Genomic DNA, 16,975 nt, shown 5'->3' with positions numbered 1-16,975 from the left:
GGAAGCTCACATCACACCCGGGTGCCACTGTGATTCCAGCGCCCTGCAAGTGCACCTGGGAGAGCAGCAGCGGACGGCCCGAGGGCAGGGCCCCGCACCCACTGGGAGAGCAGCAGCGGACGGCCCGAGGGCAGGGCCCCCGCACCCACTGGGAGAGCAGCAGCGGACGGCCCGAGGGCAGGGCCCCGCACCCACTGGGAGAGCAGCAGCGGATGGCCCGAGGGCAGGGCCCCCGCACCCACCTGGGAGAGCAGCAGCGGACGGCCCGAGGGCAGGGCCCCGCACCCACTGGGAGAGCAGCAGCGGACGGCCCGAGGGCGGGGCCCCCGCACCCACCTGGGAGAGCAGCAGCGGATGGCCCGAGGGCAGGGCCCCCGCACCCACTGGGAGAGCAGCAGCGGATGGCCCGAGGGCGGGGCCCCCGCACCCACTGGGAGAGCAGCAGCGGACGGCCCGAGGGCAGGGCCCCCGCACCCACTGGGAGAGCAGCAGCGGATGGCCCGAGGGCGGGGCCCCCGCACCCACTGGGAGAGCAGCAGCGGATGGCCCGAGGGCAGGGCCCCCGCACCCACTGGGAGAGCAGCAGCGGATGGCCCGAGGGCGGGGCCCCCGCACCCACTGGGAGAGCAGCAGCGGACGGCCCGAGGGCGGGGCCCCCGCACCCACGTGGGAGAGCATCAGCGGATGGCCCGAGGGCAGGGCCCCCGCACCCACTGGGAGAGCAGCAGCGGACGGCCCGAGGGCAGGGCCCCCGCACCCACTGGGAGAGCAGCAGCGGACGGCCCGAGGGCAGGGCCCCCGCACCCACTGGGAGAGCAGCAGCGGACGGCCCGAGGGCAGGGCCCCCGCACCCACTGGGAGAGCAGCAGCGGACGGCCCGAGGGCAGGGCCCCCGCACCCACCTGGGAGAGCAGCAGCGGACGGCCCGAGGGCGGGGCCCCCGCACCCACTGGGAGAGCAGCAGCGGATGGCCCGAGGGCGGGGCCCCCGCACCCACTGGGAGAGCAGCAGCGGACGGCCCGAGGGCAGGGCCCCCGCACCCACTGGGAGAGCAGCAGCGGATGGCCCGAGGGCAGGGCCCCTGCACCCACTGGGAGGCCCAGGGGGGATTCCTGGCTCCTGGCTTCAGCCAGCCCAGCCATTGCAAGCATTTGGGAAACAACCAACAGGTGGAACATCTCTGATGCGTGGGGGGTGGGGGCCTGGCTGGGAAGAAGGGGAAGGGGTGCCGCAGGCGCCCAGCCTGAGGGTGGCAGTTAAGGGCTCAGCCTCAATAATGCAGGTGGACCCTGGAGGCCCCCAGGTGGACAAAATAGCTACTGGGCGGGGTAGGTTCTAGGGAGATTCAAACTCAGATTGCTGGATTTAAAGTCCAGAGTGCTGACTGTTATACCATAGAACCCACAGCCCCAGGGCCCGCCTTGGGGAGAGGTGGTGGGAGGGGGAAAGGAGTGCACAGGGCTGACCGTTGCACCATGGTCCTGGCTGCAGTCCGTGCCCACCCTGCCTTGGCAGTCGCAGTGTGCAGCTTGGGGCCAGGAAGGAAAAGGAAGCCTCTAGCAGAGGATGGTTTCGATCCATCGACCTCTGGGTTATGGGCCCAGCACGCTTCCGCTGCGCCACTCTGCTGCCTGCCAGGTCCTTGGCTGATTCCGCCTCTGACTGCTGTCACATTGTCCCCAGGTGACCAGAGGACAAGCCAGGGCTGGGGAGACAAGGCAGGTGTCCCATCACAAAGCAGACGAAGTTTGCCCTCTCCCTCATCACGCAGAGAAAAGTCTGGATTTGTGTTCTTTTCTGCCATTAACAAAAATGAACCAGCCTGTGCAGCCCCGAGTGTCCGTGCCCCTGGACGGGGTTGGTGAGGAACAGAGCGTTTCTCCCGTCTCCCGGACGACCACAAGTCGTCTTTCCGGTTCTGCCCAACACTTCTCCCTGTGGCCCTGGAAGCAGCTTCTTCCTTCCAAACTCCCTAGAACTGAATCTCAAGAGATTCTTGTTTGTTCAGGTTCATGGTTTGAGGAACAATAAAAGCCTATATTTTCTTTACCTTTAAATTTTTTTTTAAATTTTATTTGAAAGGCAGAAAGATCTTCCCTTCACCACATCCCCACAACAAGCAGGGCTGGGCAGGCCAAGGGCAGGAGCGCGGTCTGGGTGTCCCACGTGGGCACTGGAGCCACACCGCCTGCTGCCTCCCAGGGTGCACACAAGCAGGAAGCTGGCATTGGAGGCAGAGCTGGGACTCGAACCCAGACACGACATGGATGCCTGGCCCTCGGCACCGCCGTGTTCACTTCAGTTTTTATTTTGTTTGAAAGAGGCAGTGAGCGCTGCCACCGGCGGTTCACTCCCCAAATGCCTGCAACAGCCGGGGCTGGGCCGGGCCGAAGCCGGGAGTGCAGATCTCCGTGTAGGTCTCCCAAGTGGGTGGCAGGGAACCAAGGACTTAAGCCATCCATCTGCTGCTTCCCAAAAGCCTGTGTCTTCAAGGAGGCATAAACATTCTGGACATAAATCCTCTGGCAAAAAAATCCTTGAATCCACAGTAAAACTTATCATGGTAAAAGTGGGACTTTAATAGTAGATACAGTTCTCTTGAGCGAGTGGAAAATTTGGAGGGATCAAGCTATTAGTATCAGCCAGGGTATTCAAAGGAAATGGCTGCAGTCTAACGAATTTTTTTTTTTTTTAAACTTTATTGAAAGAGAGAGGTCTGCCATCTGCTGGTTCACTCCCCAAATGGCCACAACAGCCAGGGCTGGACCACACTGAAGCCAGGAGCCAGGTGCTTCATCCTGGTCTCTCATGCAGGTGCAGGGGCCAAGCACTTGAGCCGTCTTCCACTGCTTTCCCAGGCACATTAGCAGGGAGCTGGATCAGAAGTGGAGCAGCCGAGAACTGAACTGGTGCCCATGTGAGATGCCAGCACTCCAGGCAAAGGTTAGCCTACTACACTAACCTGCGAGTCCCATGAATTACCTTTTTTAAAAGATTTATTTACTTAGGTAGAGAGAGAGGTCTCCCATCTGTCAGTTCACTCCCCAAATGACCACAATGGCAGGAGATGAGCCAATCTGGAGCCAGGAGCCTCTTCCAGGTCTCCCACACAGGTGGGACTTGGGCCATCTTCCACTGCTTTCCCAGGGCCTAGCAGAGAGCTGGACTGGAAGTGGAGCAGCTGGGATTCAAACTGGCGCCCACATGGGATGCACCGCAGGTGGTGGCTTTACCTGCTAAGCCACCATGAATTATTTTGCCGAACAAGGCCAACGGTGGTAGTGAGGGGTCAGTATCCCAAAGACTGAACAGGTAAAGGCCAGGAGTAGTTCCTGGGCTCTGTGAGAGCTTAAGGTGATGGCGTGACCACCAGACAGGGCTGTGGCTGTCCTCTGAGGGGCGTCCACCCTGAGACAGCTGAGGCAGGCCGGCCTCCCTCCCACCTTCGTGCCAGCATGTCCCATCCCTTCACTCTGGCCCCCTCACTTCCAGGTGGTCTTAGGTAAGAGGAAGCTGGAGAGCGCCGGGGGACAAACAGGACATTTCACGGCACTACAGGAAACAGCTACAACCCGGTACGGGACCACACCTGCCGGAGCCCGGGGTCCTGCCGGCCGGCTCCTCCTCTTGGGCCTCGCGGCAGGTGTGGCCCCTACTGGGTTATAGCTGTTTCCTGTAGTGCCGCGGAGCCCTGGGCACCCACAACAGGGCTCGGGGCGCACGCCCAGCGGACCACCCACAGGCCGTTTCCACTCCCAGGCCACAGGACTGCTCTGAGCCCGGGCCTTCGCCAGGATCTGAAGGGCATCTCCGAGTCCGGGCAGTCCAGGCGCGGCTGCAGGTGGACAGGTGGCCATCTCCCGGCTCAGTGAAGCCGGATGCGAGGCCCAGAACTGCAGAGCCGACCCCCAGCGCGGGGCAGGCGGGCCGGGCAGCCTCTGCAGCCACGCTGGTGACGCGGTGGAGTGGCCGCCGACCAGGATGGCCATGGGGCAGGGCTGGGGGCGGCGACCTCGCTGACCCCGTCCCTGACGGGCGCCGGGGAAGCTGCCCTTCCGGTACCTTACGCTCCGGGGCAGCTGGCCCTGGGAGGCGTGGGGTCACGCTCCCGACAGACACTGCCCAGTCGCCAGCACCGGGGCCGTCCCTGCCCCTGTCAGCTTCCAGGCGAGTCCGCCTGGCGGGCGGGAGCCGCTCGGGGGCCGGCGAGCCTCGGCCGTGCGTGCTCGTCCCTCGGGCTGGGGGTCGGCTACGCGCCCCGGAGGAGCGGGCCCCTGCGACGTCCCGCAGCGACACCGGTGCCGGTCACCTGGGGCGGCCCGTCACGTGGCCAGCCCGTCACGTGCTTCGCGTCACCGCCCCGCCCCCCGCGGTGCACGCACTTCTGCGCTTGCGCGTTCCGCGCTGTCCCGGGAACCCGCGCCGAGCGGTCCGGGCGGGGGGCCGCGAGCTGCTCCGGCCTCTCAGCCCGAGGGTGGCGGCTCCGGGCGCCCGCGGCAGCCTCGGGGCGCGAGTGCTCAGTCCCGGCCCGAGAGGTCGGGGGGCCGGGGGCGCGGCGCCCACACCGGTCCCGGGGGCCGGGGGCTCACGCGTGCACGTGGGATGCGGCGGCGCGGGGTCCCCGGCCCTTGGGGGGACAGGGTCAGGTCCGAGCAGGCCCCGGGCCACGCAGGCACGTCCACGCCTGTCGCTCCGCCTGTGCCCGCCGGCCCCGCCCAGCCGTCGTCCCCTTGCGTGGCCGGGACTCGTGGCCCCCGGGGCGGCCGGGGGTGGGTTTGGCTCCAGGCCCGGGGTGGGGGGCCTCCCGCCGGGTGCGATTCGCAGCCCTTGCTTTGGGGGCAAGGATAGGACGTGGGCGCCGACACCTGCCCCTGCGCGGCGGCACCCTCACGTGTCTGGCTGCGGACTTCGCCTGTCCGTGTGCCCTGAGGGGTGTGGCTGTAGGAGAAAGAATGGCAGATCGAAAGGGGGAGACAAGTCTTGCATGTGCTGGTTCACGCGCCAAATGGACGCAGCGGGGCCCAAGTCCTCGGACCGTCACCCGCGGCTTTCCCGGGTGCATAACCGGGGAGCTGACCTCAGACCGGCGCTCGTGGATGCTGGTGTCTAGAGCGGTGACAACCCGCGTTGCCACAGAGCTGGCCCCAGGAATGCTGTTTTTATAGCGACAATGGGAAGAGAGGGGCAGGCGACTGGCCTGGGGCTTGGGGCTCCTGTCGGGGTGCTGGGTTCCCTTCCGGCCCCTCCAGACCCAGCCTCCTGCTGATGGGCACCCGGGAGGCGCAGCTCAGGGAGCCGCGTCCCTGCGCCCAGACTGAGTCCCAGGCTCCTGGCTTCAGCCGCGCAGGGTGCCAGCCCATTTGCAGAATGAGCTAGTGGTTAAGAGATCCCTGTTTGCACTCTGCACTTCAAATAAATGATTTTTAAAAGACTTATTTATTTGGAAAGCAGAGAGAGGAGAGATCTTCCGTCCATCGGTTCACTTCCCAAATGGCTGCAACAGCCAGTCCTGGGCCTCGTGGAAGCCAGGAGCTACTTCCAAGCACTTGGGCCGTCTTCCGCTGCTTTTCCCAGGCCGTTAGCAGGGAGCTGGATCTGAAGTGGAGCAGCTGGGACACGAACTGGTGCCCATACGGGATGCCAGCACTGCAGGCAGCAGCGGAACCCTCTAAACCACAACGCTGGCCCCCAAATAAATAATTTTAAGAAGAAAGATAATTCTGCAGGATTGATGCACGTTTGCCTTTTACCGTTGATTATTTAGAAAGGCTTCCGTCATTTTTATGTTCTTACTGGCAATAGTTTCCATCCGCGTTGGCCACGCTCTGTGAGCTGCGGGGTTCAGGGGCTGCCCCCCAGCGCGGTGCCACACTCCCCTTGCGGTGGGTTTCAGCGTTTCCTGTCTCATGGGCAGAAACGGAAACCGTCGCGTTTGTAACTCCTTCCTCTCCGCACTTGGACCTCACACCTTGTGCTGTTTGTTCCCGCGAGAAGTGGTGTCCTTTCCTCTCGTGACTCACGCGTGACCCATGAGACACCTCTCCACGTGTTCTGTGGATCCTTTTCACTTTTTTTAAACAAGGATTTATGTATTTGCTTGAAAGGCAGAGTGACAGCGAGAGGTCTTCCATCTGCTGGTTCCCTCCCCTAGGGGTCACAACGGCTGGGGCTGCGCCAGGCTGAAGACAGAAGCCGGGAGCCAGGAGCTTCTTCCGGGTCTCCCACATGGTGCAGGGGCCCAAGGTCTTGGGCCGTCTTCCACTATTTCCCAGGCGCCCGAGCAGAGAGCTGGATTGGAAGCGGAGCAGCACCAGCACTCAGATACAGGATGCCAGCATCCCCAGTGGCAGCTTCCCACGGTGCCACGGCGCCAGCTCCTTCGGAACTGTTGAGGGTCCCGATTCGCTCACTGGCGTGGAAGTCTGTGTGGTATAAGCAGCATCCATCTTGAAACACCTACACGAGCAAAGCCACCGGGCGAACCTGAGTGCCCACGCTATAGCAGGTTTGCCGTTACTCCAGGCTGTTTTGAGAGCATCTCGTGTGTGTTGTGTGTTTTGGTTGATTTTCTGTAAGCTGGGGGTCTCAATCTTGACCAAATTCATCTTCCCTGGGCAGGGGTCGGTGCACTGCACCACATCCCACATCGGGCTGCCTGCGGTCAGTCCAGTCCGACCGCTGCCCCTCTGACCCGGCTTCTGCCGACGCGCCTGGGAGGCAGCAGCGGTGGCTCGGGTTCCTGGGTTCTGGTCACCCACGTGGGAGACCTGGATGGAATTCCAAGCTCCAGCCTTTGGCCTGTCCGAGGCCTGGCCATTATGGCCATTTGGGGAACCAGCACATGGAAGACCCCTCCACCCCTCTGTCTGTATCTTTGTTGCTCCTCTTTCTTTTTTTTTTTTTTTTAAGATTTTTTATTTATTTATTTGAGAGGTAGAGTTATAGACAGTGAGAGGGAGAGACAGAGCGAAAGGTCTTCCTTCTGTTGGTTCACTTCCCAAATGGCCGCAAAGGCTGGAGCTGCGCTGGTCCGAAGCCAGGAGCCAGGTGCTTCTTCCCAGTCTCCCACGTGGGTGCAGGGTCCATGGACTTGGGCCATCCTCCACTGCCCTCCCAGGCCACAGCAGAGAGCTGGCCTGGAGGAGGAGCAGCTGGGATTAGAACCGGTGCCCATATGGGATGCTGGCACTGCAGGTGGAGGATTAACCTACTGCACCACGGTGCCAGCCCTGCTCTTTCAAATGAATGAAAATTAATCTTTCAGGGGCTGCTACTGTGGTGTAGCAGGTAAAGCCACCACCTGCAGTAGCGGCAACCCATATGGGCGCCGGTTTGAGACCAGGCTGCTCCACTTCTGATCCAGCTCTCTGCTATGGCCTGGGAAAGCAGAAGATGGCTCAAGTCCTTGGGCCCCAGCACTCACGTGGGAGACCCAGAAGAAACTCCTGGCTTCTGGCTTCTGCCTGGCCCAGCTCTGGCCATTGCAGAGTAAACCTCCCCCCCTACACACTGCCTCTCTGTAACTCTGAAATAAACCTTTTTAAAAATTCATCTTTCAGGGGCTGGCGCCGTGGCGTACTAGGTTGGTCCTCTGCCTGCAGTGCCGGAATTCCATACGGGCGCCAGTTCTAGACCCGGCTGCTCCTCCTCCAGTCCACCTCTCTGCTATGGCCTGGGATAGCAGTAGAAGCTGGCCCAGGTCCTTGGGCCACTGCACCCGTCAGAGACGGGGAAGAAGCTCCTAGCTCCTGGCTTCGGATCGGGGCAGCTCTGGCTGTTGCGGCCATTTGGGGGGTGAACCAATGGAAGGAAGACTTTCCCTCTGTCTCTCCCTCTCACTGTCTGTAGCTCTACCTGTCAAATAAATAAATCTTTTTAAAAATTAATCTCTCAGCAGCGTTGGGTGGAGTTCCTGTGGGCTGGCCATGTTTACATCGGTCATCGGTGGGTCGGCTGCCCGCTGGGCACATCTCGGGTTTGCCCTCTGCTACCGTCGTCATCTCTCTTCTGCTTTTTTTTTTTTTTTTTTTTTTTTCCCTCTTTGGGAGTGTTCTGAGTCTCAGGATGTCTCCACCTATGTTGTCACTTCCTGTAGACGTACCTTCCTAGTTTTTCCTCGTGATGTTGTCCAGTGGTGTTTCCGGCTTCCGTGGTGACACAATACCCTGCACCAAGTTCTGCATACCCCAAGCATGTGAAGGGAGCTCCGTGGGCACCGATTCAAGTCCCAGCTGCTCCACTTCTGATCCAGCTCTTTACTGTGGCCTGGGAAAGCAGCGGAAGACGGCCCAAGTGCTTGGGCCTCTGCACCCACATGGGAGACCGGGAAGAAGCTCTTGGCTCCTGGCTTCAGTCTGGCCCAGCCCTGGCCATTGTAGCCATCTGTGTAATGAACCCACAGGTGGAAGATCTCTGTCTGTCTGTCTGTCTCTCTCTCTCTCTCTGTAGCTCTGCTGTTCAAATAAGTAGACAAATCTTTAGAAAGAGAGGAAGGCAGGCAGGCAGGCAGGCAGGAAGGAAGGAGAAAGCAGCTCCGAGGCTGTGTGGTGACGTCACCTTGCACCAGCCGTGGACTCACCCTCGGTGAGCGAAGGCTCTGTGCACGGCACGTGCTTTGCCAGCCCCTCTGCTGTGTTGTTGGCCGTCTGAGTTATTTCTTCTTTTTTTTTTTAAAGATTTATTTATTTTATTTTAAAGGCAGAGTTACAGAGAGGGAGGGAGGGAGAGGGAGAGAGAGACAGGTCTTCCATCTGCTGTTTCGCTCCCCAAATGGCCACAACAGCCAGGGCTGGACCAGACCGAAGCCAGGAGCCAGGAGCTTCATCCAGGTCTCCCACGCAGGTGCAGGGGCCCAAGGACCTGGGCCATCTTCCACTGCTTTCCCAGGTGCATTAGCAGGGAGCTGGATCAGAAGTGGAGCAGCCGGGACTTGAACCGGCAGCCATATGGGATGCTGGTGGCACAGGTGGCAGCTTAACCCACTACACGGGCCCCAAGAGTTATTTCTTTTACACTCTGAGGACAGGGGTCTGAAATGTCAGGATGACCCCGCCCACCCAGATGTGGGCCCACAGGCACAGGTGCTCTGGGGAGTTCTGCTGAACAAGGGAGTGTTTGCTGCAACATAGTGGGTGCTCCGAGGGGTCTGTTCCCACGGGGTTCAAGGGCACGGGTCATCTGCTCACCGTGGGATAGCCCACATGGGTGGGTGTCCCAGACTTCCCGGCTTGTTCCCTCCCTCCCATCCCACGCACTGTGTCCAGACGGCAGGACGCCCGTAGCTCGACTCCTGCCAGGTGGGTGCTGGCAGCCCAGGCACTGCAGAGCCCAGCAGGCCCCAGGAGGGAGGGTAGCCCAAGCCGGGGGGGGGGGGCTCTGGCTCCAGAGGTTCCTGGCCTTCACCAAGCGAGGGTCAGGGTCCCTGACCACAGAGAGGTGGGGATTAATGCGCTGGTTTTTGAGGGGCACTTGAGTACGCGCCCCTCCTGCAAGAGGTTCAAAGCCCTGGTGCTGGTGACACAGCCAGACTTGGCCACCGAGACCTGGGTCTGCTTCGTCCCCACTCTCCAGTGGCCTCCCCTCTCCGCTAAGCCCCCCTCCGGCCCAGACACCCACTCGTGCCTCCTCAGCCCTAAAAGCACCCAGACAAGAAGCCCTGGCATTGAGCATGGCCGATCGGCCCCCGAAGCGTGTCCAGCATCCTCCGTCTTTAGGGAAATGCAAATTAGCACCACAGGGCCGTGCGTGGAGTGGCCGTGCCACCAGAGACCGGCCACATGGAGGTGGGCAAGATGTGGCACGGCCAGAGCCTCCCGCCACAGCCGGTGGGGATGAAGATGAGGGAAGCTGGGTGGCTTCTGGGCACCTGTGTGCAGCTGGGGTCACCCTCCAGGCGGAGCCCGGAAACATGCGTGGACCTGGGCACAGCTGTGAAGGCTCCTCCTGGTGGTCCTGGGAGAACCGGAGGAAGAGAGGGTTCATCCTGGTGTAACTGTAAACATTTTTGAAATCCATGCAGGTTTTTTTCACAATATGCATTTTCATGGACTTTTGAAGACCCTTTTATACACTGATTTCAAAAAGATGTCTTTAGATTTTCAGTGTATTTTATTTGAGAGGCACAGAGGAAGGAGACAGAGGACTTCCATCCGCAATGGCTGAGGGTGGGCCAGGCCAAGCCAGGAGTCCAGGAGTCCAGGAGTCCAGGTCTCTCGCTGGGGTGGCAGGGACCCAGGGGTTGGCGCCCTCACCTGCTGCCTCCCAGGAAGTGCGTTAACAGGAAGCTGGAGCCCGGAGCCAAGCTGGGACTCGAACCCAGACCCCCAACCTGACCCGCCGGGCTGAAGGCCCGCGGGCCCACTCCTTACTCTCCGGCTTCTGCCTGCGGCAGAGCCTCCACCGTGGGCGGAGCTCTGGGGCGCATCCAGTTGAGGGGGACTCCGCAGCGGGCAGGAAGTTTCCGGGCTCGGTGGCCAGGCCAGGCCGCTCCAGTTTGCTAACAGGTGCTTCCCTCGGGTGTGCAGATTGCCCCCTGGACCCTGCAGTGGCTGCCTCCTCCCGGGAGGCGCCTCGGGCAAGTGCTCCCCTGGGGCCAAGGAACAATGGTGAGGTGAACGCCCCTCCCAGACTCTGAGCTGCGGGGGCGCGGCAGGAGCCTGGGAGCGGACTGGCCGCGCCTGCGGTCCAGGTGAGAGCGCTGGACCCTCCGGCCTCCCAGCAGGGCCCGGGCCACTTGGCTCTGGTGCTGGGCCTTGGCATCCAGCATGGGCCAGTGGGAGCCCAGAGGACGACGCCGGCCGAGCCCGTCCAGAGGTTTAGCGCTTGGGACACCAGCGTCTAGGATGACAGAGTGCTCGGGGTTTAGTGCCTGGGTTTGAGTCCCTACTCCACTTCTTTTATTTATTTTTTTAATTTTTTATTTGAGAGGCAGAGTTACAGAGACAGGGAGGGAGGGACAGAGAGAGAGAGAGGTCTTCCATCCGCTGGTTCACTCCCCAAATGGCTGCAATGGCTGGAGCTGGGCCCATGTGAAGCCAGGAGGCAGGAGCTTTCTCCCGGTCTCCCACGTGGATGCAGGGGCCCAAGCACTCGGGCCATCTTCTACTGCTTTCCCAGGCCACAGCAGAGAGCTGGATCGGAAGAGCAGCCGGGACTAGAACTGCTGCCTATATGGGATGCCGGCACCACAGGTGAAGGCTTAACCTGCAGAGCCAGAGTGCGGCCACCAGCACTGCCCCTCCCCCCTTCTAATTCCGCTTCCTACTAATGTGCACCCTAGGAGGCAGAAGTTGATGGCCCAAGCAGTTGGGTCCCTAACCCAGAGGGAGCTCCTGCTCCCGGGCTAAGCCCGGGCCCAGCGCTGGCTGAGGTAGGCGTTTGAAGAGTGATGGAAGATACGTCTCTCTGTTTCCCTATCTCTCACTCTTTCTCCTTCTTCCCTCCCTCCCTCCCTTCCTCTCTCTCTCCCTTCCTCCCTCTCTCCCTTCCTCTCTCTCTCTCTCTCTCTCTCTCTCCCCCCCTTCCTCTCTCTCTCTCCCCCTTCCTCTCTCTCTCTCCCCCTTCCTCTCTCTCTCTCTCAGAGAAGGAGAGGTAGAGGGAGAGAGAGGTCTTCCATTCGCTGGTTCCGATCTGAAGCCAGGAGCCAGGAGCTTCTTCCGGGTCTCCCACTCTCCCTCTGCTTCGCTGTAACTCTGCCTTTCGAATAAATAAATACATCTTAAAAAAAAAAAAAAAGAAAGAAAGAAACGAAAGAAATGGCCTTTAGCTGTGCCTGCACGGCTGTGCACACGTGCGTGTCTTCCCAGCTTCAGCACAGATCCAGAAAGGCGGCCTGAGCAGGGACCAGCGCTGGGGGGGTTACAAGGACAAGGCAACTCCAAATGAGGGCCCCGTGCCCACAGGAGGCTGCGCCTAGGGCTGTTCCCTCTCTCTTTTTAATTTATTTGACAGGTGGAGTTACAGACAGTGAGAGCAGGGCTGTTCTCAAACACACCCGGGTGCACATGGCCTGCGCCCAGGGCACCTTCTGAGCAGCTTGGAGCGCCCCCAAGCAACACGGGGCCCAGAGGCACCCGTGGCCCCTCCAGCGCCTCGCTCAACTCCAGAAGCACCTGGGGGGTCGTGAAGAGGCTGCGAGGAGGCACTTTCACTTCCAGGTCGGTGAATTCAAGCAGTTTGCTTGGTATACTCCCCCCCCCCCCCCGATATGTAATAGGAGATTTATCACTTAGTTTAGAACGAAATTCAGTTAGGAACTTATTGCTTATCTAAACAAACTTAAATAAATCTTTTTTTTTTAAATAAGAATAAATATTTTATTTGAAAGAGTTACAGAGAAAGAGAAGGAGGGGCAGTCTTCCATCTGCTGGGTCACTTCCCAACTGGCCGAAATAGCAGGAGCTGCACCGATCCAAAGCCAGGAGCCAGGAGCTTCCTCCAAGGACTTGGGCCATCTTCCACTGCTTTCCCAGGCCAGAGCAGAGAGCTGGATGGGAAGTGGAGCAGCCGGGACCTGAACCAGTGCCCTTAGGGGATGCCGACACTGCGGGCCACAGCTTTACCTGCTACACCACACTGCCAGCCCCTCTTACTTGTGTTTCTTTTTTTTTTTTTTCTGACAGGTAGAGTGGACAGTGAGAGAGAGAACCGTTGGTTCACCCTCCGATGGCCACTGTGCGCTGATCCGAAGCCAGGAGCTTCTCCTGGTCTCCCATGCGGGTGCAGGGCCCAAGCACTTGGGCCATCCTCCACTGCACTCCTGGGCCACAGCAGAGAGCTGGACTGGAAGAGGAGCGACCGGGACAGAATCCGGCGCCCCGACCGGGACTAGAACCCCGGGGTGCCGGCGCCACAGGTGGAGCATTAGCCTGTTAGGCCTCTTACTTTTTCTTAAAGTCAGATGGGGAGTGCGGCAGCAGGTTGCGCCAGTGCTTGGGACCCCACACCCCACGTCTGGGCGCTGTTCTGTACCTGGCTACTCCACTTCTAAACCAGTTCCTTGCCAGTGCGCCTGGGAAGCAGTGGATGGCTCACTGCTGGCTCAGCACTTGAGCTCCTGCCACTCATGGGGGAGACGCTGATGGAATTCCTGGCTCTTGGCTTGAGTGGAGTGAACCAGAGGACAGAAGACCACCTCCCTCTCTCTCTGCTTCTCAAATAAATATTTTGAGGTTGGCACTGGGGTGCAGAGGGTAAAGCTGCCCCCTGTGATGCCAGCATCCCACATGGTCCCTGGTTTGAGACCCGGCTGCTCTACTTCTAATCCAGCTCCCTGCTAATGCACCTGGGAGAGGCGTGGAAGATGCCCCAGTGCTCGGGCCCCTCCCTGCACCCATGTGACTGAGAGGAAGCTCCTGGCTTCAGCCTGGCCCATCCGGCTGTTGTGGTGTTTTTGGGAGTGAACCAGTGGATGGAAGCTCTGTCTCTCTCTTTTTCTCTCTCTCTGGAATTCTGCCTTTCAATTCAGTAAGTCAATCTATATAAATTTTTTCAAAAAATCAGAAGGAATTTATAACATTTTACCAACTGTTTTTCAACCTTATGTAACTTAAAATCACAAAAATATAACATGATGTTTTTTGAGATTTCATTTATTTGAAAGGTGGAGTTTCAGAGAGAGGGGGGAAGAGACAGAGACAGAGACAAAGACACAGATCGTCCATCCACTGGCTCAGTCCTCAAATGGGCCAGGAGGGGCCAGGAGCACGGAGCTCCGTTCAGGTCTCCACGTAGGTGGCAGGAGCCCGAGCACTTTTGCCATCATCTTCTGCTGCAACCCAGGTACATTAGCAGAGAGCTGGATCGGAAGTGGAGTAGGGGTCAGTGCTGTGGCACAGTGGGTAAGTCTCTGCCTGCAGTGTCGGCATCCCATATGGGCGCCGGTTCAAGTCTCAGCTGCTCCACTTCCAATCCAGCTCTCTGCTATGACCTGGGAAAGCAGAAGATGGCCCAGGTGCTTGGGCCCCTGCACCCATTTGTGGGAGACCTGTAGCTCCTGGCCCAGCTCCAGCCACTGCGGCCATCTGGGGAGTGAACCAGCGGATGGAAGACCTCTTTCTTTCTCTGCCTCTGCCTCTCTGTAACTCCACCTTTCAATAAAATAAATGAATCTAAAAAACAAACAAACAAAAAAAACCAAAAAAAGTGGAGCAGCCCGGTATTGAACTGGTGCCCACATGGGACGCTGGTGGTGTAGGTGGCAGCTTTACTCACTCCACTACCGCGCTGGCCCTGCTTAGAACTTTTGGAATGGAAAGGGAATCCTGAGAAACAGGACTGGCAGCCTGCTGGGTGCCCCCCGTAACCTGGTCTGGGAGCCACCCCAGCCCCCACGGTCCTGTGCACACCCCTGGGCGGCAGAGCCAGTGTGTGCATGTCCCATTAAGCACTCAGCTGGCCACCACTGATGTACATCAAAGTCATGAGTAGAAGTTAAAATGTTTAAATTTACTTCTTTTATCTATTTGGAGAGATAGAGATCTTCCACTCACTAGCTCACTCCCCAAACAGCAGCTACAGCCAAAGCTGAAGCCAGGAGCCCAAAACTTAGTTCCGTCTTCCACGTGGGTGCAGGGACCCATCGCTGCTGCCTCCCAGTCTGCGTGCGCAGGGAGCCGGCTCAGAGGCAGAGTTGGGACTCGGATCCAGGCACCACAGTGTGGGGTGCACACTTCACAAATGACGTCTTTACTGCCGCCCCAATGTTCTGTTTTTAAAGCATGTATTTGTTTGAAAGGCAGAGTTAACGGGGTGGAGGTGGGAAAATAAGTCTCCTATGTACTGGTTCACTCCCCCTATGGCTGCAACCGCCAAGCCCGGGACAGGCTAAAGCCAGGAGCCGCTTCAGGGTCTCCCGGGTGGTGGCAGAGGTCCAAGCACGTGGGCCATCTTCCACTGCTCTCCCAGGAGCATTAGCAGGGAGCTGGATGGGAAGTGGAGCAGCGGGACTTGAACTAGCGCCACATGGGGTGCCTGCATTGCAGGTGTAGGTTAACCTGGTATGCCACAATGCTGGAAATGCACAGTGAGTGTGAGAGAGACAGAATGATATGAGAGTGAGCGAACGAATGTCTTGCATCGCTGGTTCTCTCCCCAGATGGCCCTAGCCGCCAGGGCTAGGAGCCCGGAGTTCCGTGCAGGTGTCCCGGGTGGGTGCAGGGACCTGCGCTGTGGCAGGAGGCGCGATCCGAAGAGGAGCCTCAAAGCCGCACGCTGATGCGGGATCCCAAACCCCGCTTTTAGACGAGAGGGGTCCGCGTTAGCGCGCAGCTGAACCCGCAGGCGCGTGCACAGGTCCGGCTGCGCCCTCGGGACGGGCACCCTGGGGTCCGTCTTGTGCACCGGACACACGGACGGTGCGTGCGCCGGCCCCGCGGCCCCCACGGGCGCCCCTGGCCAGTAACCACGAGGCCCGGCGGTCATCTTGACTTCGGCGGGGAGGGCTCTTTTTTTTTAAACTGTGGGAAATTCTCTCTTTTTTTAACCTGTTGGCATCAAATTGGCGAGACGTTGGCCACTCGGTCGCGGGAGGCATTTCTGGGCCCGTGGTGAGGCCGTGCGCGGACGTCTCGGCAGCCCGAGACCCCCGGGCCTTCCGCGGGGCCCTGGGCGGCCAGCCCGGGACACGAGGCCGGGCCGGGCCGCCGCCGCCGCGCCGAGGCCGGGTCCCGCTGACCGCGCGGGCGGAGGCCGCTTGGCGGCCCGGGCCTGCGCGCGATGCCAGGCGCCGGCGGAGGGCCCGGGCCCGCGGCCGCCGTGACCTTGGGCCCGTTCCGCCGCGGCCCCCGGCGCCAGCCCCGGCTCTGCGCCCCCGGCCGCCGAGCCCCCGGCCGGGCCGCGCTCCCCGCCAGCCCGGTCCCGCGCGGCTCCGGGACGTCCGCGCCGGGTTTTCCGGGCCGCCCGGGCCGGGCCTGCGTCGGGGCGTCGCCGCCGGACGTGCCGGCCGCTCGGCGCGGCGTGGCTCGCCATTGGCCGGCCGCGGTAGCCCCACTGCCGTGCGGCGCGCCCATTGGCCGGCGCGGCCGTCCGTCCGGGCGGGGCGGGCCCGGCGCGCCGGCTCGCTGCGCGGCCGCGCGTGCTCCCGCCCCTCGCGCCGCTCTCTCGCCGGCCGGCGGCCTCGGCGCGGCCCCTCCTCAGCTCGGAGCGCGGCGGCCGACGACCGCGGCTGGGCTCGGCCCGCGCCACCCGCGCCCGCGCCGAGCGGCCCGGCGGGCCCACGCAGCCCATGGCGGCGGCCGCGGCGGCGCTCTCGGGCGCGGGCCCCCCACCCGCGGGCGGCGGCGGGGCCGGGGGCGGCGGGTCCCCGCCGGGCGGCTGGGCCGTGGCGCGGCTCGAGGGCCGCGAGTTCGAGTACCTGATGAAGAAGCGCTCGGTGACCATCGGGCGCAACTCGTCGCAGGGCTCGGTGGACGTGAGCATGGGCCACTCGAGCTTCATCTCCCGGCGCCACCTCGAGATCTTCACGCCCCCGGGCGGCGGCGGCCATGGCGGGGCCGCCCCGGAGCCGCCCGCGCAGCCCAGGCCCGACGCGGGCGCGGGCGGCGACTTCTACCTGCGCTGCCTCGGCAAGAACGGCGTGTTCGTGGACGGCGTGTTCCAGAGGCGCGGGGCGCCGCCGCTGCAGCTGCCGCGCGTGTGAGTGGGCGGGGGCGGGGCCCGACCGCGCACCCGGGACCCCGGCCCCGCGCGGCCCGAGCCCGCTCCCGCAGGTGCAGCCGCGGGGCCGGCGGGGCCGGGCCGGGCCGGGCGCGTCCCCCGCGGCCGCGGGACCTGGACGCGGAGCGCCCGCTGCACCCTCCCGCATGGGGGGCGCGCGTCCCTGCGACCCAGCGCCGCCGGGGACGGTGGCGAGGCGTGCGGGGCCGAGCCCGGAGCTGCCCTGTCCCGGGGCTCCCTGCACCCCCGCGAGCGCAGCCTTTGTCCGCGCGCCGGGGTTCCACGCTCTCCGTAGTCGGGGATGCTGCGGGCGGCCGGGGAG

General features: G+C 61.7%; 1 protein-coding gene and 1 non-coding gene across 3 annotated transcripts in view; one reads left to right on the top strand and one right to left on the bottom strand.

Moving 5' to 3' along the window:
* Positions 1–1,557: 1,557 nt before the first annotated feature.
* On the bottom strand, positions 1,558–1,629 carry TRNAM-CAU (transfer RNA methionine (anticodon CAU)). The gene has a single exon. It is a non-coding gene; the product is annotated as a tRNA-Met (tRNA).
* A 14,593-nt stretch (positions 1,630–16,222) lies between these two features.
* The window catches only part of FOXK2 (forkhead box K2), a 64,610-nt gene continuing 63,857 nt past the window's right edge, over positions 16,223–16,975 (top strand). The window contains exon 1 of one of the 2 annotated variants that reach the window (XM_062175446.1): positions 16,223–16,632. In XM_062175446.1, coding sequence (XP_062031430.1) covers positions 16,223–16,632 — 410 coding nt within the window. The remainder of the gene's footprint in view (positions 16,633–16,975) is intronic. The other variant, XM_062175447.1, reaches the window with a different exon arrangement.

The sequence above is a fragment of the Lepus europaeus genome, chromosome 18, assembly GCF_033115175.1.
Source record: "Lepus europaeus isolate LE1 chromosome 18, mLepTim1.pri, whole genome shotgun sequence".
Lineage (NCBI taxonomy): Eukaryota > Metazoa > Chordata > Mammalia > Lagomorpha > Leporidae > Lepus > Lepus europaeus.
This window is presented reverse-complemented; position numbering and strand designations above follow the sequence as displayed.